The sequence below is a fragment of the Polyodon spathula genome, chromosome 3 (genome assembly GCF_017654505.1).
Source record: "Polyodon spathula isolate WHYD16114869_AA chromosome 3, ASM1765450v1, whole genome shotgun sequence".
NCBI lineage: Eukaryota > Metazoa > Chordata > Actinopteri > Acipenseriformes > Polyodontidae > Polyodon > Polyodon spathula.
In genome coordinates, this window is record NC_054536.1 from 3,468,268 (window position 1) to 3,490,719 (window position 22,452).

Consider the following 22,452-nt stretch of genomic DNA (forward strand, 5'->3'; position numbering starts at 1 on the left):
TCTTTTGAAGTAACATCGGCTTGTTTATTTAGAAGTAGTTTATCCAGCAAGATGGTGTGAAAACAAGCAGATAACAATGTGTGTATGATTTGTTTAATGCCACTTGACTCCATATGGGATAAAGCCAATTAGTGTGAAAGTACTGCTGAAGCACATATGGCCATGTTTGTTTGGCCTTTTTCATTTACCTAAATGGACAGCCACTAGAGTGATAAATGGGCTGTCTATTGACCTCTGCTGGCCATATTTCTCCACAAAGATAGAAACTTGATGGAGAAATGCAGTTGGAATTGACTAGGTGACCAGAATAATTGAGCTCTAGTAGTGGGATAGTGGTTTAACTCTGCTATTCTGGTAGATTCTGTGGTTTACACGGCTTAAACCTTTAGTTTAATATAAAACAAACGCTCACTTAATGAAAATTGCCCAGCAAGTAGATAAGCGTCAAACAGCTTAGTTAATTAAAAGTGTCCCCCCTGAAAGGGGATTGTACAGCAGGGAGAACGATTGACCACGTTTTAATGGCCTGCCTGTAAACAGGCTCCTGGGTATCCTGGAACATTGATTTTCACTTCAGTAGGCTAATGGGAAAGACCAGGATGCAGCTGATCACTTTACCTCCTGTATAGCTTCTCATTCACATGAGACAGATCAGTGCCTTTGAGCATCGTTCTGCTTATTGAAACAATACTGTATGAACAATTAAAATGATCAAATACTAAGGGGTGAGTTTTCGATAAAATAGAAAAGTAAATAAAAGTTCAGTGGAAACAGATTACATCTTTAACAATACAAGTGTCCAAAAAAAAAAAAAGACATTTCCAATTCGAAACATTTCAGTATTTAGTACGTAATAAATGTGGTAACTGTTAAACAAGATGGCTTTTTAGTGCTACCTGCTGTATAATTATTTAATGGCAGGGATGGAAATAAGACTCCCATTGCACTGGTTTGATCCGTTCCTGGTTTTACTATGAGTTTAGTAAGACACACCTGAGCTTGTTACCTATACACTGGTTAATCAAACTTGAAGAGTCAGATCCTAAAAGCCATACTCAGCTAATGAAGTATAACCCTTCCCAGTGTTTATATATATATATATATATATATATATATATATATATATATATATATATATATATAAAAATGTGTGTATTTATTTATTTATTTATTTATTTATTTAACCAAGTTGGGATGGAACCACCTCAGCTGTCTGTGTCAGAAGAGCGACAACTTGCCATCTTAACAGAGCTACCATTTGTGGTTCCTTTTGAAGAAAGAGTAAAGGTATACTATCTGAAAAAAAAGAATATTGCCAGGATTCTTATTTTGGTCAAAAGACAATATTATTATAGTTGTGTTTATTGCAATATTGTTTAACTATAATTGTTTAAATATAACTGTAATTGATTTAGGAGCAGTTTGAGCAAGACCTCCATTTCATTAGCTCCCCGTATTTGGTACTACTGGTGCCAAAGAAGCTGCTGATAATGGCACTGTAGTTCAGTCATCTCCTACTGTAGTAGATGCTGTAGTGTAGAAGTCTTACGCACATATTGATCACTGAAATGACAATACGACAACTTGTGGACCATGGCTGTTCTCAGGTCAGTTAGCTGATTTACTCTTCCTGATTTCTTTATCAAGATCTTCCAGAGGCTGATCTTTGCTGATAAACGTGACATTCAAGGGGATGGGCCATTTTTGGATGGAATTAATGTTACTATTCGACGTAACTATATTTATGAAGATGCTTATGACAAGCTTTCACCAGAAAATGGTAAGTGGGGGAAAAAAAAAAAGAAAAAAAAACATTTTATATTTAATTTGTTATAATATTTCTGGTTTCTAATGTATGTTCAAGGTTTTCTTTCTGGTAAAATAAATTGATTTACAGTACAAGAGCTTCAAGAGGTCTGTGAATTCTATGAATGATCACTCTAAAAGTCACTTGGCAGAATGGATTCTCTCTTGCAGCTGAGCTCTAGAACAGAACCAGGATTTATTGCCAGAGATTAATCATAAAGTAACCTCTCATGACCTTTTTATGTGTTTTAATTTGAATAAACTTCATGTTGAGCCTCAGTTTGCTCCCAGTCGTATCTTACTCAAGTTGAACACTAGAAAAGACCTTTGTTCTTTAACACGCTTAGAAAAGCATATAAAACAACCTGGTTTTTTTTCCCTTCATTTCTTCTCTTATACTTCTATTATTAGCATGTTATCCGTTTTCTAAATACAAAACTTCTAAGGCCCTTTGCTCACTAATTACTGTATATTGGTATAATTGTGTATGTGTGTGTATATGAATATATTATATATATATATATATTATATATATAATTAAACAGAATTGATGTTCATTTATTTTAGAACCTGACCTGAAGAAGAGAATCCGTGTACACCTCCTGAATGCCCACGGTCTTGATGAAGCTGGCATCGATGGAGGTGGCATATTCAGAGAATTCCTAAATGAACTGCTTAAATCCGGGTTTAATCCAAACCAAGGGTTTTTTAAAACCACTAATGAAGGGCTGCTGTACCCCAGTCCTACAGCACAGATGTTGGTTGGGAATTCTTTTGCCAGACACTACTACTTTCTCGGGAGAATATTAGGAAAGGTAAGAATCTTTATCTCTTTACTTCTGTGAATGTTCATATTGGTCATTTTCCATTGTATTGATAAGCTAAGCTTAAGGAATGGGAACACGTTTCATCAGTCCTGTTGGTACTTTGATTTGGAGTGTGCAGATATTTTTTGCTGTTCTTGAATTTAGCAAGTTACTTTGTGCTAAGAGCTGAATGGCCTCCTCTCGTTTCTTTCTTATGTTCTTAAAGTAATACTGTTTTGTTCTGCTGATGCATTTAGTAAAATGCTAAGGTCCTTTTCATGACTGCAGGGTTTGGCAATATAATTATTAAAAGTCATCCTCAAGCCTCCCCTCCCAGCCCATCAGGACTAGAGGAGTAGAGACCAGCTCAGAACATAACTGCAGATCTGTTGTGAGGAGGAGCAGGACCTACACACCACTCTGAACAAGTAGTCCACTGCTATACAATCAATAAACATGGTGATTCTGTGCATACATGGCTGTTCAGTGCTCTTCCTTTCTTAATCAATAGTGTGTTTTTCCTCCTTTTCAGATTTTCATATCACACATTTTTTTGTATAAATAACAATCCTTCAACACTTTCAAAAAGGACATTTTATGTATGACACACTGTTATTTTACAGTCACTCAAAGTATTCAACTGGTTTGAGGTGCTTGGGGTGGGACATTTGTCACTCATTTTATCCCACTCCTAACTATATACAGTGTCTTGGTGTCCTGTATAGATAGTAATCCTTTTTGCAGCATAAGCATATCATCTCACAAGAGTATTGCTACCGCCATGCTGAATTTCTAGGATATTTTTCTAGGATAAATTGTTTTCTGCAATGGTGACCTGCCAGGGTTGTATCAGTCTTGGCTGTCATCCTGTAGCTCTCATATCAATCATTGTGAAAGGACAGATTGCTACCCCCAAACTCATGTTGCTAAGCATGCTTAGTACCCTGATGTGGTGCACATGGCAACTGCCAACTATTAGCCTTCTACGAAAGCAGATTAGTGTGACATTATGTTTAGCAAATTTTAGATTTTGATTTTGAAAGTTTGTAGCTTCTTTTTAGAGAAACCTCTTAGTGCTTTTGGATGAGGTAGTCAGTAATATTAAAGCCCAGCAAACGAGTGTCAGTCATGGACATTCTTGAGCAGGATAGTGTCTAAAGACTCTTGCACCCACTGCAACGTTAATGGTGAAACAACCAAAATAATTGTTTAGTTTTAATAAAAAATCATACTGTATGCAGCACCCAAGTTTAAAGAAAAATTTAAAGATTTATTTTCCTACACAAATACATTCCTTTTTGCTCTATTTAAAATGTGTCATAGTTTCCAAAGAATTTGTTATTGAACACTAAATGCAGTTAACTTATCATTTAAAGCAACAAAAAACACAGACACACACTAGAGTATATTATTTTTAATACACGTAATAGTTTATATTAATACACACAATGGTTTATGTTATTATTATTATTATTATTATTATTATTATTATTATTATTATTATTATTGTTGTCACACAATGGTTCATATTATTATTAATACACACAATGGCATTATTATTATTATTATTATTATTATTATTAGTAGTAGTAGTAGTAGTAGTAGTAGTATTAATGCACACACTGGTTTATATTATTAAAACACACTGGTGTATTATTATTATTTAAAGAGTTCTTTATTGAATAAACGATGTTTTGAAGTGCTAAAACATTTTTTAAAATATTTATTTAAAGAAAACTTTTAAAAAGTGTTAACAGTAAGTAATTTTAAAATGCAAGAAACACCAATTATACACTACACAAATAAATATTATATTGTACTTGGAAATTCAATATGTACGATAAAAACCATTTGTCAGCAACTACCTATGCTTCAATAAGAAGTCACATTGCGCATTAAAAGCAGCTTCAGTCTTTTCGTTTGGGGGGGGAGAAACAATGCATAAAAAGAACTTGAAAACATCTGAAAAAAAAGAATGCCAGTCCAATTAGCGCATTTTCCAAGTTTCAAAGTCCTGTAAGTGGAGGCAAGTTTACGCTGTTGTCTTTCTCTGGCATTGACAGTAGGATGTGCAATAGTGATATATGAAAGATGTCTTTTCTGCAACTTGCAGAATAAATCAAGTATTTTCAATTATGTACTGTAGGAGGTATGAAGTAGGGTACTGTAAATAATACATACATCAAATACAGTGCTGGAAATTGGTGTGTTACACACATAGATGCCCATTATAAGACTGGACATTGACTCTGTATGAATCTGTAGGGCTAAAACAATCAGAGAATTGGTTCACTCTTTCTGCAGAGACATGTGGTCATTTATTTCACCCTTTGCTCATCAAGTTGACAAAATAAAATTGAAATCTAAAAGCCTTTTACATTTTGTTTAGGTTGTTCTACAATGTTACTGTATGTGCATCACACCAGCAGAAGTGTTTGTATGAGGAATGAAATACTTGTCATTTCGTAATTATCTTGCAGTTTCTTGCTCTAATAGGCAGCTTTAAAAGTACCCATTTGCTTAGTAAAAACAGTGATAAGGCACGACTAGATTTCTTTATTTGTCCTGGGTTTACACTGTATGGGATGTCTTTTATGGTCAGCTATGCAGAAAATGTGTGCAGTTCCTGTCATCCTGTTACCTCTTAGTCTTTTTGGCATGAATGTATATGACAGGTAGTTAGAGTGAATGCCTGCCCTTTAACACACCAGGCAGTGGCTTTTTGTAAACCAGAAGGTTACAATTTGAAATCCCTTGTGTTGTCAGGTAAAGCTCAGCTCACAGTTTTTTTAGTTCATCCTTACAGTGTGTCATGAGAGATTATTGTCACACAGACCCCATTATCTATTAGATGCAAACTGTGTTGAATTACTGTCATTCTTTCCAAGGTAATCTGTTAAATGGAAATACAGTAGGATGCCCCTGTGATATGGATAATTGATAATATTGCTGTAAAAGCATTTTCTGTCCAAGTTTAATGAGTAATAAAAAAAAAAAAACTTAAAAGATGTTTAACTAAATTCTAATATATTTCTTTTTTTTTTTTTTTTTTTTAATGATTTTGCAAATAATTGGGGAAATTACACTTTGAATTAAAAAGTTACATTACTTGTACTAAATCAGTGGTCTATTAAATCGTGAACATTATATCGTTCATTCACTCCTTTATTTATTTTATTTGTTTTATTTATTCATCTAAGCGATCCACAGAAACTATAGTGAGGTGCATGGCAACACTCCTAACCTTGAAATCTGTGCAAGATGTACACTTGAACTCTGTGCTGTACATGTGCTCTATACTGGTGCAGAACACATTGCTCACCTGCACTCTGAAATGCCTTTTTAATCAGCAGAGTGCTTTAGGGGTCACCTGGGTATTGTAAAAACATTTGAATTCTGGCCCTGTCCTCAGTCAGTGCCAGACCAGATGTTATCCTTTTGTTTCCCAAACCACGTAAGAGCTACTGTATTACTTGTATTATATTTACTGCACTCTTTTGTAATCTTGCCAGTAACATCACCGTGCTTGAAGTTTCAAGATTTCTATTAGTAAGATTACTCTTTGTTTGATTCTATGACCTTTATTTCTATATAACATTTCATAAACAGTGTTTTCACTGATGCATGTTTGCCGTGTATATTATTCTCTTTTCATATACAGAAAATGAATTCAAGAAAAGCCAACCGTTTGCAGGGCAGGGCATTCATTTGCAGGGCAGGACATCATTTGCAGTATAGTACATTCATTCAGCCCAGTTTTTGAGAGAATGCAGTGAGAGTGCTCTGCTGCTCTCTAGTGGGTTGGTGGTATCCCAGGTTGTTTTTAACCTCATTATACACATTTAACCCATTCAGTTGATAATCATACACTGCCCCTGCAGCCATCCATATACTTTAGTAATCTGGCATTAACCAAGATGCGGAGCAAATACAGTTTTTCTTGCTTAACTTCTGCTGTATTTCAGAAGTACATATAAACTGAACTGCCTACGTTATGGATTTAAACATATAACTTTTATTTTTTTTGGCTAAAGATCAACCTGCACTAAACCCTCATACCCAAACCACTGCTGCACTGTATAAAAATAGCAATGCAATGTCGAGGGTGCGTTTTGTTATATTTGTGGGTGGTTTGTTGAAATTGGTCAGTTATCAGTGTCTAGGTGTTTGTCATGGCATTTTTCTAACCAGGCTTGTAGATATCGCTAGGCTCAATGCACTGTTTGGTGTTTGGCTTTCAGAACCTCGGGTCCTTATCTTTTAATCAGTGGCTGTATTTTGTGGATCCTCCACCTTTTAAGTGAATTCAATAGATTCCCCCCCCCTCCCCACCTGCCCCTATTAATTTGTTAAACGCACAAGACGCTCATTTCCACGTGAAAATGTAGACGGTGTTCATTGAGTTTAGGTTTTAACAGAAATTCTGTACACTAGGCTTAGCAGCACTTCTTTTTGGAGGAGCAGTTTATCATTGGCTGAATAGATACACAATGCAGCCTTTATTGCAGCGTTGTGCAGCAGCGTTGTACCTTTACATGAAGTCCTTTGAGTACAAAGTTCCCCTGCTGCTCGATCCTAATATTTATTGGGTCCTAATGTTTTCAGATTTCCTTTAATGCATGTGCTAGTGATTGTTTATTGTGATGCAGTGCACAGAGGTCATCCCACATGGAAAGAATTACCTCATGACACTGGTCACTTCTCAATTAAGCATTCCATTAGCAGATGATTCCTGCTTCTTGTTTGTGTAGCGATTGCATTTTACTGGCTCTAAATCAGCTGGCTGGAGAGGACATAAATAAACAGTCAAAGCATGTGGTAATAGCATTTTGATCTGTTTTACAGTTAGAAGCTAGGTACTGAAGATATTGCTCTGACTGGGCCGCTCAAGGGCATTTACCTTTTTGTTCCTTAGCCACTCCAGTGTAGCTTTGGCTGTGTGCTGAAAGGTGAACTTCTGTCCAGGTTTCACCTTTTTTGCAGAGGGCAGCATGTTTTCCTCAAGGACTTCTCTGTAATTTGCTCCATTCTTTTTCCTGTCTGTCCTGACAAGTGCCCCAGTCCCTGCCGATGAAAAACATCCCCATAACATGATTCTGCCACCATCATGCTTCGGGTGATGGGCAGTGTTGGGTTTGCGCCAAACATAACGCTTTGCATTTAGGCCAAAAAGTTCAATTTTTGTTTAGTCAGACCACAAAACTTTTTGCCATATGGCTACAGAATCCCCTGCGTGTTTTTTTGCATACTTCAAACGGGATTCAAGGTAGGTTTTCTTGAGCAATGGCTTCCTTCTTGCCACCCTACCATGCAGGCCAGATTTGTGGAGTGCTTGGGATAGTGTTGTCACATGCATACTTTGACCAGTCTTGGCCATAAAAGCCTGTACCTCTTGCAAAGTTGCCATTGGCCTTTTGGTAGCCTCTCTGATCAGTTTCCTTCTTGCTTGGTCATCCAGCTTGGAGGGACGGACAGATCTAGGCAGATATGGTGCCATACACCTTCTCCTTCTTAATAATCGTCTTGACCGTGCTCCAAGGGATATTCAAGGCCTTTTGATATTTTTTTAAACCCATCCTCTGATCTATGCCTTTCAACAACTTTGTCCCGGAGTTCTTTTGAAAGCGCCTTGGTGCTCATGGTTGAGTCTTTGCTTTGAAATGCACTACCCAGCAGAGGGAACCTATAGGAACTGCTGAAATTATCCTGAAATTATGTTAATTTAACACATGTGGAGGCCACTTAACTTGGTGTGTGATTTTGAAGGCGATTGGTTACACCTCAGCTAATCCAGGATTGTTATTACAAGGGGGGTGTACACTTATCCAACCAGGCTATTTCAGTTTTTATTTTTAATTAATTTTCTACAAATTTCTGGAATATTTTTTTTCACTTGGAAGTTGTAGGGTAGGATTTGTAGATAAATATATGTGTGTATGTGTGTGTGTGTGTGTGTGTGTGTGTGTGATATAAATATATATAAATGCATTTTAATTCCAGGCTATAAAGCAACAAAAGGTAAAGATTTTGAAAGGGGGGCGTAGATTTTTTATAGGCACTGTAAGTTCCTCTAACACAATGCTGCTACAGATACTTATTGCTGATGTCCTGGGGTCACGTCGTCTTTCTCCAGAATCTGGGGATGTATAGCAAGGAGAGGAGCCTTTCTGTCTGTACAGTATGTGTTTACTTTTTTATCACGCTTACATTTTTGCATCCAGTTGTAATGAAACTCCTTTTCATCTTGATCCAGCAATTACTGGATTCAGAATTTGATGGTAGTTAATCTGGTCTATGGATCAAGAACAAGAACATTAATGGCATGCTGAGTAACATTAACATTACGTTAATACTTGTGGCACCACTGTGTGTGTTGAACTTAGACATACTCTTACAGTTCACTAAAATAGAATGCCTAGGAAACATGAATATTCTATTCAATTAAAGTTGCCTTGTGCTGCATGTATCAAAGCAGCTTTACGGTAACAACACTACAGTAACTCACAAACAAGCCACAGCCATGTCTTTAACAATGGTATTAGTAATTGATAAAGGCTGAATAAAGCTCAGGTTTTGTAGGAAAATACTGATTGATAGTGATGCTTTTGAAAAGCATTATTTTTATTATTGATTCTTGATTCTAAATTACTGAATTTATTTGGCAGCTAACAGAAGCAGCCAGTAATGTTGTTCACATTTATTCTCCTGATAGTGCCACAATTTGCATTAATTGCACTGCCACGGCACTCACTTATATTAAAAGGCTCACACTATAATTAATCCATTTTATTTCGAGTCATTTTGGCACAATTTCTGGCAATAAACACCCATAAATAATAGGCGTTTGAAAAATATGTTGCCCGTTTTTTCAATATACTTATTGCGACTTCCTTATGGCACCAAGTTATTGATAGGCTTCAAGGGGCAAGCATTGCATATGGCTGGAAATTAGAGAGACTATGAAAATGCTAAGTGGATTATTTTGCATAAAAAATAGACTGTGTTGAAGTTGCATAATTAACCTGTGTTTAGAAAATATCTTGATTTATGCCAGTGTGTGTATTTAAGGTGCATACATTATGGAAATGTCTTAAATTTATAATCCATTTAGCTGATGCGGTCAGGGTTTTTAGTGCAATCATTTATATAAGGACCTGTATATTTTAATGCTTTAAAGGTTTAAATCTGCTCTTTTTAGGGCTATTTCAGTACATTAGCTTTACATTTTAAGACTCGCCTGCCTAGCTTCTGTGCTTGATTGTATTTCAAGTCAGGGTTAGAATTTACAGTTGAAATCTTTCAGTTTGATGCATTTAGACCTTGTGGATTTACTAGACCGTGCTAGGGTGAGTATATCAAATGGTATTTGGAGCAAAGCTCATTAACTGGCGTTTGTTTAACTTGTCATATTTTATTCACAATTCTATTTTTTGGGTCCAGTTGCTGCATGGTAATGTGGTTTTGATGTATTCTTAAATAGTGCTTAGGAAAGAATACTATTTGTTGGTCCACAGAAGATTATTTTCTTTTGTTTTTCCAACACTTTCTTGTTCAAGTTACACTAAAATATCTTTGAAATGTTTAGAAATCATTTGCAGATATCTTTTAAATGAGTATGAGATCTCTATAAATTAACCCTTTTGAAGATATCTTAATTTCATTGTATGATATATAAAAATAAAATAGATATCCCACATTGATTTACAGATATCTTTTAAATAATGTTTTGCTAGCATGGTACACCAAACTGTCATTTAGAGAACTTTAAATAAGTTCCTGTTCATTTCAAGATATCTTTAAATCATTTTAAGATATCTTGAAATAACTTCCTGTTAATTTCGAAATATCTCTAAGTAACTTCCTGTTCGTTTAGAGAGATCTCAACATCATTGAGATATCTCAAAGTAACTTCTTATGAAAATGCTCTGTTTTGAATATACCTTCTGTCCATTTAGAGATATATCTCAAAGGAAGTTATTTAGAGAGATCTCTAAATAAGTGGTTCCCAGCCTTTTTCAATGTGGGGACCACCTTGGTGTTTGGATTTTTCCCACAGACCACTTGCCACACATTTTTCACAACAGCATTTTGGAACTCATTTTTATGTCTATAGGTATAAGTAGATGTTGAAAGTATTTATATAATGTACCTGACTGAGTTCATCAAGCATTTCACATATTGAAAGTTGCTGATGACAAAGTTCCCATTTCTTTTGTTTAAAAAAAAAAAAAAAAAAAGTCCAGTGTGTTTTTTTTTTTTTTCACATTCTGAATGCTTTGTAGAAAATGGCATCAATGGGAGCTAATATAAATTACAAACACACCTGTATTAAAAGAAGACAGATAGGGGGGGAAATGCAGACTACATGCATATCTTATATATAATCAAAGCTGTGTGTTGTGTTGCTTATTAATACATATTGTAGTAGTACAACATGTGACTGTGTAGAATGGGTTTGTGCTAGAACTGCTTCAATGAATTTTGGGAGTTGTTTGCAGACCATCTGGAGTTTACTCATGGACCACAGGTGGGAACCACTGCTCTGAATGATTTAGTGCCATCTGTAAATGAACAGTTATTTAGAGCTGTCTCTAAATGATTTGGAGATATCTGAAAATGCATTGTAGATATCTCATTTTTAAAGTTCCATTTAAAGATATCTGGAAATAATTTGTGTATCTCTCTTAAATGTATTTTAGATATCTAAAAATGATTTAGAGATATGTTCCGATACTTAGAGATATCTATACATTAATATGAGCTATCTCTAAATGATAATTTGGGTGGATCTATAGCATTGTAGGTCAGGTCCATATCAATTATACACATGTTCTTAATTCCTAATAGATTATCAGTAAGTATGGTTGACGCTGTGCAAGGTAATATAGTTTTCCTATATTGGTAATGTGAAATATTACATATCTAAGCAGATAGAAACTACATTTCAAAACCTAGATCCAGTCACAAAAGCACTTTACAAAGCAGTAATTTCATGAAGGTCATATCTTCATGCGGTGCTTTTGTTTTCTGTTGGGTGTTTCTTCTACCAGGGCATCTACAAACAACTTTAGATAGAGTTGTATGAAAAATGAACTTTAAGTTTTATTTTAGGTGCAAGTTGCCGATACAGGCTGAGAGCACTGCAATGCATGTGCATGTGAAAGCAGCACACACAATTTTTTAAAACCATTCGTGACTGGAAGACAAAACCTGCACAGGTGCAAAGTGTTTCTTATGGTACATTTGTGTAACAGTCTGTTTTGCTGTTTTTGCTTCAAAGGCTCTTTATGAAAACATGCTTGTGGAGCTTCCGTTTGCCAGTTTCTTCCTGTCCAAGTTGCTGGGCACCAGCGCGGACGTTGATATTCACCACCTGGCTTCGTTGGATCCTGAGATGTACAGAAACCTGCTTTTCTTAAAGAGCTACGAGGAGGACGTGGAGGACCTGGGGCTCAACTTCACCGTGGTGAACAACGACCTGGGAGAGGCACAGGTGGAGGGCTTTTCTCGGCCTTTTTACTGCTGCTGCTTCCTAACACTGCACCGTTAATAATTACTTGTAATCAGGTGTCCGTGTTCACAGATAAAAGAGATAAGGCACGCTTGGGGCAGTGTTCTTTGTGCAGCTTTTAAGTGAAGTAACAGCTTTATTGACCATTCTGACGATATTAGGTGTGAAAAACAACCGGAGCAGCAGTTATCTAAAAACACTGCTGATAGTGTAGCTTTTCTCAATTGTATCTGTTCTGGCTGTTTAGACAGCGAGGTGGTTATTTGATGTTGAACTGTGCTTCTTCAGCACTGCTCAGACCTGTTTATTAATGCCAGCTCTAGATGTTTACTGAAAGACTCTTTGTGTCACTGCTCTTTAAATATAAAATGCTTTACAGGGTTTTTACAATGCACACCTTAGCTACTGGATTATTATTTTTATTTCAAAGGTTAGGCACACATTATCAACTGAAATGTGTTTGTGCATTATGAAGTGCCAAAGCAACTGTGAGAACACGTTTTTACATATGTAGCTATTACTAGAGATTATACGAAAGGCTTAACAAAACATCACATACAGTACCAACCAACTTTCATTGATCTTCATTCTATTTTTTGGCTGTTGTGTTTTCCACATTTAGGGAATTACATTGTTCACTATTAAACAAAAAAAGAGAATGAAACGTATTTAGACAGTTAACACATTTTACATTATTCAGCAGTGAGCACATTTATTAGAGAACCTCAAGATTTGTCATTTATATCTTTTCAGGGGTGGAAAAATCACTACTATGTGTGGTAGACCAATGGACTACTGAAAGGTAAACTCTGGTAGCCACCACAAATTTTGGTAGCCCACATTTTTCAGTAGATAAACATTCCCATTTAACGCTAGGCACCGTTAAAAAAAAAATACAGATACAATTGTATGGTGGTGAGGTTCAGAAAAGAAATCCGACATCACTTCTGAGGGCCATTAATAAAACATGTTTTTTTTGTTTTTTTTTTACCATATATAACCAGATACTGCCCAACGTTTGCTAACAACCTATTTTCTGTTAATATTTCTACCAAACAATAACAAGCTAATAATAGCTTCCTTATATAAGATGTAGGGAATTATGTTTGACAGCATCATTTGCATTATTTTCCCAGACTTTCTCAGTCCTGGGGACTCAATCTGAGTTTTTGATCTCATCATTAGTTGTAAAATATTCACTGGGTAACAAATTAAAACAATGGACTGTGGGGATTATTATGCCCTTGCAGTAGTCGTGTTGTTTTTATTTTTCCTCACCTGTGCCATTTATAGAACCTAGCCCCACCTTTTAACAGTCTTAACTTTTTCATATCATTTACTTTTATATTTTTAAATATTCATAAAAAATATCTATAAAACACATCAATATAAAAAGGATTATTTTTTTTTTCCCCCTGTGCACTCACACTCAGTGTCCACTGCGCATTATCAGTAACTAAACTCTGCAAGTGTTGTATTTGTTTAAGATATATTATTATTGTACAATTAATATACAGTAGTAACGTACAAATAAACTTGGTGGCCTAAACGTGTACACAGAATATAAACATGAACACGGCTTTCTGCTGACATAATAAAAACAACAATAACATCAGGGTGTACATTTAAAATAGTATAAATGCATTACACACTTTGTAAAGACATTACCATGTGAGGGGGCTCTCTCACAATACCGTTAGCTAATTGTTCAGTTGGAAATAAAGAAATAAAATAACGCAACTTTCTACTGAGCTGGAGCTGCAGTGTCCCTGCACCTCGTTAACACTGTGATAGCCACTGAGGGTACGGTGTTCTCTCCTCTTTATTCATTTGTTTTATATATGTATGTATGTATATATATATATATATATATATATATATATATATATATATATATATTTCTCTGCCATAACTCCGGTGAAATACAGTAGCCTACTGTATACTTTCAATCACTATATACCACTGGTGCCATTCTAGTAAAGTATAAAGCAAATTCCCCGCTCTGATTGGTATATCTGTCATGTCACTGATCAACTAATGCACGATTTAAAAAAAATAAAATAATGGAATGTCTTGAATCTTAAGGCATGAACCAATCACGATTTCACTGGTTACTATAGCTACCGCTTCAACTGAATAGGCATGTACTAACCGGGAAGTAAACTGAGCTGGTTTATCACTCTGGCTGTACAAAGCAACCAAAGATCTTCTATATAGGTCGACGGTAGTCCCGGTAGCCCCACAGGCCATCATTACGGTTCAGTAGTCCAGACCCAATTTTTGTCCGCCCCTGCTTTTATATACCTACCTGCATGAAAACAGTGTGAGAATTTCAAAAGAGAGAACATTTTCAGTCAGTAATCCGTGATATAGAAACAACAGGCACTCGCTTGTGAAAATGTTAAACCATTTTGCCTGTTTTTGACAATTTTTCTAGAATTTCGGTCACAATGGTTTGATTTCATGTGCACAACAAATCAAAACTACAGAAGCAATGGGGTGCTGTAATAACTGTGCACACGACTGCATTGTCAACTGCTGTTTTATTTGGACATGCAAAACATATATTTATGTAAACGGCTTGTCCCGCTGGTCAAGTTGTTCTGTAACCAGAGTCACTTGTATGGATATAAAAAAATTTACCAGATCTGACTGACTTTTGATTCAGGGCTGATAGGAGGTGCTCAGTTGACAAGTGCTTCCTTATCCAAGTCTTTCTGGAGAAAATACTTTACTGCAGATTTCTACCTGCATCTTGCTGTGTAAACTTACCTCTCTGTAACAATGTAAACATCTTGCAGGCTAAAGCTGGGCCATATTGCCCTTTCCTGGTGGTTATACTCCCTGCATACAGTGTGATACCAGGTGGACTAGATTCTGTGTGCAGTCAATGTTGATCGTTGTTATTGTACATAACAAATTGGAGTTTTGTTCGTTATCAGCAGCAAGGAAAGGGGCGACAATAATACAGCATTTTTTCTGCTCAGACTATTCTAATATTACATTGTAGGAAAGCAAATATTGATTTTCATTTTTCCATAAGTTGCAATAGGTTAAGAACAAAAAGACGATTATGTGTGTGTGTGTGTTTTTTTGTATTATTATTATTATCATCTAGGTATTATAATTAATAGTTGATTTGCTAATCCCTTTGCAAACAGTGCACGATGACTCATTTCGAATCCGTGTTGTTGGCACAGAGAATTGTTTGGAAAAGGATTATGGGTGTTAAATAGCTACTTGCAGTGTGGATATTAATATCGTTTTACAATAATGTCTTTAAGATTGAGCACGCGGAACTGATTCAAAGAAGACGACGGTGCAGAAGTATTGAGAATGGTTGTACTTGAATATAAATGGGCACGAGAAGATAGGGTTACAAAACACTAAAGCATTAAAATGAGAAAGATTTAAATGGGTACTTTTAAAGCTCCTGTTCCTTATACACCGGCTATTTATCATGAAAGGCGCTAAGTAGGTAAAGGAACGGGAGCTGTAATACAATATGAATATGGACAACCTCAGTTGTTTAAAAAATGATTTCCTTGGGAAGTATTCCTCTGCTGATACTGAAGGAGGTGCAAACATTAAGGTTAGTGGCCTAGTATCCTATTTAAATCCTCTTTACAATCATAGGCCTATTTCCAATCTCCCCTTCTTATTTAAAGTCTTGGAGAGGGTAGTGGTGAACCAGCTTGACTCATTCTTGCCGTACATAATGTTTATGAGAAATTTCAGTTAGGTTTTTCGCCCAGGTCAGATTACTGAAACTGTCCTTATAAGAGTGGTAAATGATGTGCTACTACAGGTAGTGGACAAAAAAATGGAAACACCAATGTAAAGTCACTTAATATGACGTTGGTCCACCACGTGCCGTGGCATAGAGTCTACCAGCCTCTGGAATTCTTCAGGAGGGATGCCGCACCATTCTTCCGCGAGAAAGTCAATCAACTCACGCCTGGTTGATGGAGGTGGAAAACACTGTCTCGGGCGTCGTTCCAGAATATCCCATAAACGCTAAGTTGGGTTCAGATCTGGTGACTGAGAAGGCAATGACATATGGATAACATCAGTGTCATGCTCATCAAACCATCGGGCGACCACATGTGCTCTGTGGTTGGGAGCATTGTCATCCTGGAAGACACTTCCCCGGCAGGAAAGAAATGCTGCAACATGGGGTGAAGATGATCACCCAGTACCATTAAGTAGCGATTAGCATTGACCTTGCCTTCTAAGGGAATGAGTGCACCCAAACCATGCCAGGAAAATGCACCCCACAACATTACGGAACCACCAGAATCCTTCACTGTTGGAACCAAGCACTCAGGGCTGTAGAGTTCTTTACGTTAGCACCACGTGCACTCGTCCATTTGTCGAGAACATGGTGAAGGATGATTCATCTGACCACATCACATTTCTCCACTGCTCGGTAGTCCATTGCCTGTGCTCTTTGCACCACTGGACTCGCAAACGTGCATTGCCAGGTGTGATGAGCAGTTTGTGCATTGCAACCCGATTATGGGATCCCACTCTGTGGAGTTCTCGGCTGACCGTTTTTGATTAAATAGTTCTTTCTTTCGAACCTCGTATTAGGAGAGTAACTAAAGTGTCTTTCTTTCATCTTGGAAATATTGCCAAAATTCTCTTTCACTACAAAATGCAGAGAGACTGATGCATGCCTTTGTAACATCTAGAATTGATTATTGTAATTGTCTATTCTCTGGCATTCCAAGTCAAGTTTTATTCCGTTTGCAACTTGTACAAAATGCTTTTACCAGGATTTTAACTAAAACAAGAAAGTATGACCATATTACACTGGTACAGGCATCCCTACATTGGCTTCCAGTTTGGTTCCGGGCTGATTTTAAGCTTTTGTTCATAACCTACAAAGCCTTACATGATTTGGCTCCCTCTTATCTGAATGATCTGATGTGTTCGTAGGCGGTCTCTCCAATCCCAGGATGTCGGGCTGCTCACTATTCCCAAAATTTTAAAAACTAGTATTGGTGGCAGAGCTTTAAGTTACAGGGCCCTTAAATTATGGAAGGATTTGTCCATTTTTGTAAGGGAAAAACCAACGGTTGCAGCTTTTAAAATAAGACTGAAGACACATTTTTATAATCTATTGTTTTTATCTTAAAATGATTTTTTATCATCTATGTTTTTGTTACATTGATCTTGTTTTTATTTATGTTTTATCTACTTATGAATTTAATTCCATTGCATTCTTATTGTTTTATTGATCTTGTTTTTGTTTCCTTCTGTTTTATCTTTATATTTATTCATTTACTCTCCCGCTCATGTATTTTCTTTTACTGCGATTATTGTATTTCCTGCTTGTATTTTCTGTTTTAGCCATGTGAAGCGCTTTGAGGCATTGCTTTTGTGAAAGGCGCTATACTAAATAAAGGTTGGTTGATTGATTGATTGATTTAGCTCTGACAGATTGATTGGGTTAAATACAAGTTTAAAAAAAAAAAAAAAAAAAAAAACAGATCTTGGGCACGCTCAAAAGCCTTGTCCCTGCTCTTGAGGATCTCCAGTGTGCCACTGTTCTGAGAAGCCGGTGATGATAACCAGCTCTATAATCTTTACAGGTGGTTGAGTTGAAGCTGGGAGGCAAGGATATCACAGTCACTACAGCGAACAGGATAGCATATATCCACCTGGTAGCAGACTACAGGCTGAACAAACAGATCCGACCCCACTGCCTGGCCTTCAGACAGGGACTGGCCAATGTGGTTAATCTGGAATGGCTCCGGATGTTCGATCAGCAAGAACTGCAGGTGATGTATTTATTCAGGTATTATTAGGAATTGTTTTTTAATGTGTTATTTATTATGTAAAGCATATCACTTTCATGTAAGTACAACTATGGCCAAACGTTTTGCTGCACGCTAGAGAATTAACACATTTTGCTGCTTTAAGTCGAATGAAGCTTGCTGAGTAATGTTACATTAACGTATCGAATTACATACCGCTTAACAAAAAACTGACAATTAAAAAATGTGGCATTTCAAAATCGAACATGAAATATTGTACTGCTATTATTACATGATTACATATGTTAAATACAAGACCTAAATGATGTTTGTGTCAGTATTTATTTATTTATTTTAATTATGCCTAAATCCTAAAATTCTAGGTGATGCAAAACTTTTGGCCACAGCTGTAGCGTAACCCTTCGCCCTTGACTGCGAACACTGAAACTGAAGTGCTAAATAAACGAAATGTAAGAAATTCTTACACACAGTATTTATCAGAGTTGTCGTGCCTAATTCTTTACATTAAAATGTTATGAATTGTCTATCTATCCGTCATATTAATGTCTGATGTGGTATCCCATTGTAAAGCTAAGTGTAGTGTAGGTGAATGCATGGTAAAGCATGTGTTCACGTGGTAAACTAGACAACTAGGTAAGAAATTACATGCCTTCCTCATTTATGTATTGAATATGGTTGAGGTTTTTTTTTTCGCTCTCACATCTTTGTATCTCGCTTTGTATCACATATGCTGCATGTGTTTTGTTTTGTCTGTACAGATACTGATTTCCGGGGCACATATTCCCATTAGTCTCGATGACCTCAAGAAATTTACAAACTATTCAGGTAATCATCAAGCTCACGGAAGCTTTATTGTTGTACAAGAAATGGGTGTGTGTGCCTAAATGTGCACGTACCATACAGAAAGTAAAACATGAAGCGTCATTTCAGCTTTAATTAAAAGAAAATAGGTTATTGATTATTTGTAGCTTAGTATGTAAAGTATTGAATAATCATTCTGTTTCAATCTTCCGTTGTGCAGTTGCAACAAATGTGCAAATATGCAGCAGTTATAGATTACAAGTTTTATTTTGTGAAGTTCTTGGATACAATTTGCAATTAAAAGCTACCTGCCTGAACTTTGTTCTGAAATACTCTGAAAAGACAAACAAACCCTGGCGTTGCATGGCAATGCAGTGAGCTAACAGAAGGGAATCGGATTTTATCATCACTATCTAAAGGCAATTGTCCTGGGTGTTTGCATTAGCCTGAGCCACACTGGAAACACACAGGGTTTTACTCTGCTGATACCTCCGGCCCATTTTCTTAGTAAATACGCTCTTTGTATGCTTTTGTTATAAAAATGTATTTTATTTATTGTTATATTATTGATGATTTTTTTTAAATGGCATGTTAATAGGAGAAATATTGAGGTGATATTTATTAAGTTATCACATTTTTTATATGCAACGATAAAAATAAAAAGGAACAAGTCTTTCAACACAAACTAAAATAAACTCAATACATTCAACTGAAAGATTACTTTGTGAAACACACTGATGTAAATACACCAAAACTGTATTTGATAAGTGAAAGTAAACGCATATACCAGGGATGGAAATTAGATTCCTGTTGCATAGCAGTTTCATCTATTCCTGGTTTTCCTATGAGTTCAATAAGACCCACCTGAGCTTGTTACCTATACACTGTGGCTAATCAAGCATGTATTAAAACCTGGTCTTATTTCCACCCCTCTGTTCTTCCAATTGAAATAACATACCTCTCTAACTTGGTTTGACCACATCTCGGCTTTGTGTGTCATTTTAAGAAGTTTGTCAAAAGTTGTTTTTTTTTCCCCCAATCAGCATTCTTTTCACGTGGGGCTTTTGCATTATATACAGTGTAACTTGTGCCAAGTCATATAGTGCATTGTATGCATGCTTTTATTTATCATTTAAATCTCAGCTACCTTCAGAACTTTAAATACTTTATCATTAAATAACCAGTAATATATGCAACTAAGTTTAGGTAAATAAATGTTAATCGCGATAAGGAATATGATTTTGTGTTTTTATATTGCTGGTGATTAGCTGGCTAAATATTGACTTTGTACCAAGTTTAATTATGTGCATACCACTAATCCAGTGAGAAGGGAAAGAATACAGACATTCTGCAGTATTAGTGAATTTGTATTTTTTGCAGGAGGTTACTCAGCAACTCATCCTGTGATTAAAACCTTTTGGGAAGTTGTTGAAAGTTTTACAGATGAAGAAAAGCGCAAACTGCTCAAGTTTGTCACAAGCTGCTCCAGACCTCCTTTACTTGGATTTAAGGTAAGAGCTTAAAATAAACAAAGCTGTTAGTAAATGAAGATTACTTTTGTATTATCAGTCAAAAGTATTTTATTGCCAAAGGTGAAAGTGTTGTGTAATTTATTAGCATAATATACAACAGGCAAGTAAACCATGGCAAAACAAGCATACTATAAATGGGGCTGTCACAAGGACAGCCGAAGTGGGTGACGACAGACCAGAAACAGGAACTGACTGCACACAGCTGTTGAAATGGTGAAGGCGCTGATGCGCAGTTTAATAATGAACAGGCAGAAAATAAAAGGTTTGTAACAATACAAAAACAGGACATGGCACATGAGGCCAAAATAAATAGACAAACAAAACGAATACACTGACAAAACACAGAGTGGACGAACGCTACACCAAAACAATTGAGACTTAGAATTATGCTTATCTCTTTCTCTCTTTCTCTCTCCCCCGTTCTCCACTCCCGAACACACCACCCCGAGTATGTGACAGCGTGCATCTATATATACTGTTGTGCTGGGATTCAATTACCAATTAATTATTCACATGAATCCCAGCACGTGAATTAATAAAGTGCATTCCCCGTGCTCACATATTACTACCTTTTACTTGCACGTGAAGTGCTGTGCAATCCTCGTACCTAAATACACATATACATTTTTAAACACTTGTGTTACACAGACCCATTTATATCCTGTGTACCAATGTCTATACACCAACATTTTAAACACACCACACGCAAAACATAACAGATAATATACACAGGGGCGGGCATTTTGTCACAGGGGCCCAGAATTAATAATTATGTATTGGGTAATACTAAAATAATTATTTCCAAATAACTTTGCGATAAGAGCACCCTGGCTAGTTCTTATCTCATATATGCTAGCTATGCTTTACAGTTCGTGACCCTTCACATTATAATACAATTTGAGTCTTAACCCAATCCGCAAGGGTGTGTCGACTTAATAAATATTGAAGTAAGAGCACAGAGCCTACAAATGGCAGTGTGTGTTTGGGTTGTACGTGGAACGCTGTACATAGAAATGTGCAGCTGCTAGTGTAGCGTAGATTGTAAAGCAATTGACAAAATGAGTCTTTCAGAATCATTCGGTGCTGTTTTAAGTACTGTATGACAGTGGAGTTGAAGCATACTGTGAATCTATCTAATGTAATGCACTAATTGTGTTTGAAATAGTATCTACTGTGTTGTTTGTTTTACAATAATGGTATGTCTGCAGTGGTAAAACACTTCACTATAAGTACAGCACAAGGATCTAATATCCCCTCCAAGGTTCATTAGCATGTACTTGGTCCTCACAAAGTCTGAGCCACCTAGGTTTCTGGGCACCAGAAAGCTTAATGCCTTGATTATTTTTCACTTTGTTTTCCCAAGATCTGCCCCAGGAAAGTATCCTTTATGCAGCAAGTTTACAAAGCTGGACTGTAAATATGTGTAGTGTATAAGAATTGGGTGCTGTTTGGGGTCACTCCCGACAGTGTGGTGTTTTTTTCAATAGTCGACCTACATTCAGTGAGAATGAATGTCAAAACCTCACGCTGTAGACTATAGATAGTCTATAGTGTGTGTGTGTGTGTGGGGGGTGGGGAGGGTGATTGCAGACTGAATGCAGAGGAAACACAGTATCAGAATTTGGGAGGAACAAACCCACGTGAGAGAAGCTGGTTACTTTCATTCTGCTCAGTTACATTTTTGAGCTGAAAGGACAGCTCGAGGGAAATTATTAGCTCATTTAAATGTGGCGTAATAATTATTTGAATTCAATAAACGTAAGGTGATCAGTGTTTTATGACATGAACTGATAACATTTGCCTGTAACCCTTAGGCATTCAAATCTATAGGGACAAATAAAAAAAAAAGCAAATGCAATAGCCAGCAGTCGATTTTTTGTAAGGATTTTTATAAATTATTGAGTGTAATTGAGAATTGTAATTGTCATTTGATAGGTTTTACTATTCAGAATGTTTGCCTCCCTTATTAATAGTGTAACTAGTTTATCTGTACAATTATACAGGCAACATGGGGACAATACAAAATCCTGAAGACAAGACATTGACGTTCCTAATGTTAATGAATTTGACTTTGGAACAAATGATCAGTGTGGCTTTCTTGATTAGAAAGTAGCCTGTTCTGAGGCTGCACTTTGACTTTGCCCTCTGCTAAAGCTAGTTTATCTTTAATTAGGAGTAGTAAATGTCTAGAAATTCATTAGACAAGAAATAGC

General features: G+C 36.4%; 1 protein-coding gene across 4 annotated transcripts in view; it reads left to right on the forward strand.

The window, feature by feature from the left end:
- LOC121310373 (ubiquitin-protein ligase E3C-like) overlaps positions 1–22,452 on the forward strand; it is a 47,241-nt gene that overhangs the window by 22,850 nt on the left and 1,939 nt on the right. For all 4 annotated transcript variants that reach the window (XM_041243579.1, XM_041243581.1, XM_041243588.1 and 1 more), the window contains 7 exons: positions 1,190–1,287; positions 1,648–1,780; positions 2,374–2,621; positions 11,893–12,105; positions 17,721–17,909; positions 18,665–18,731; positions 20,088–20,218. In XM_041243579.1, the coding sequence (XP_041099513.1) occupies positions 1,190–1,287; positions 1,648–1,780; positions 2,374–2,621; positions 11,893–12,105; positions 17,721–17,909; positions 18,665–18,731; positions 20,088–20,218 (1,079 nt within the window). The remainder of the gene's footprint in view (positions 1–1,189; positions 1,288–1,647; positions 1,781–2,373; positions 2,622–11,892; positions 12,106–17,720; positions 17,910–18,664; positions 18,732–20,087; positions 20,219–22,452) is intronic.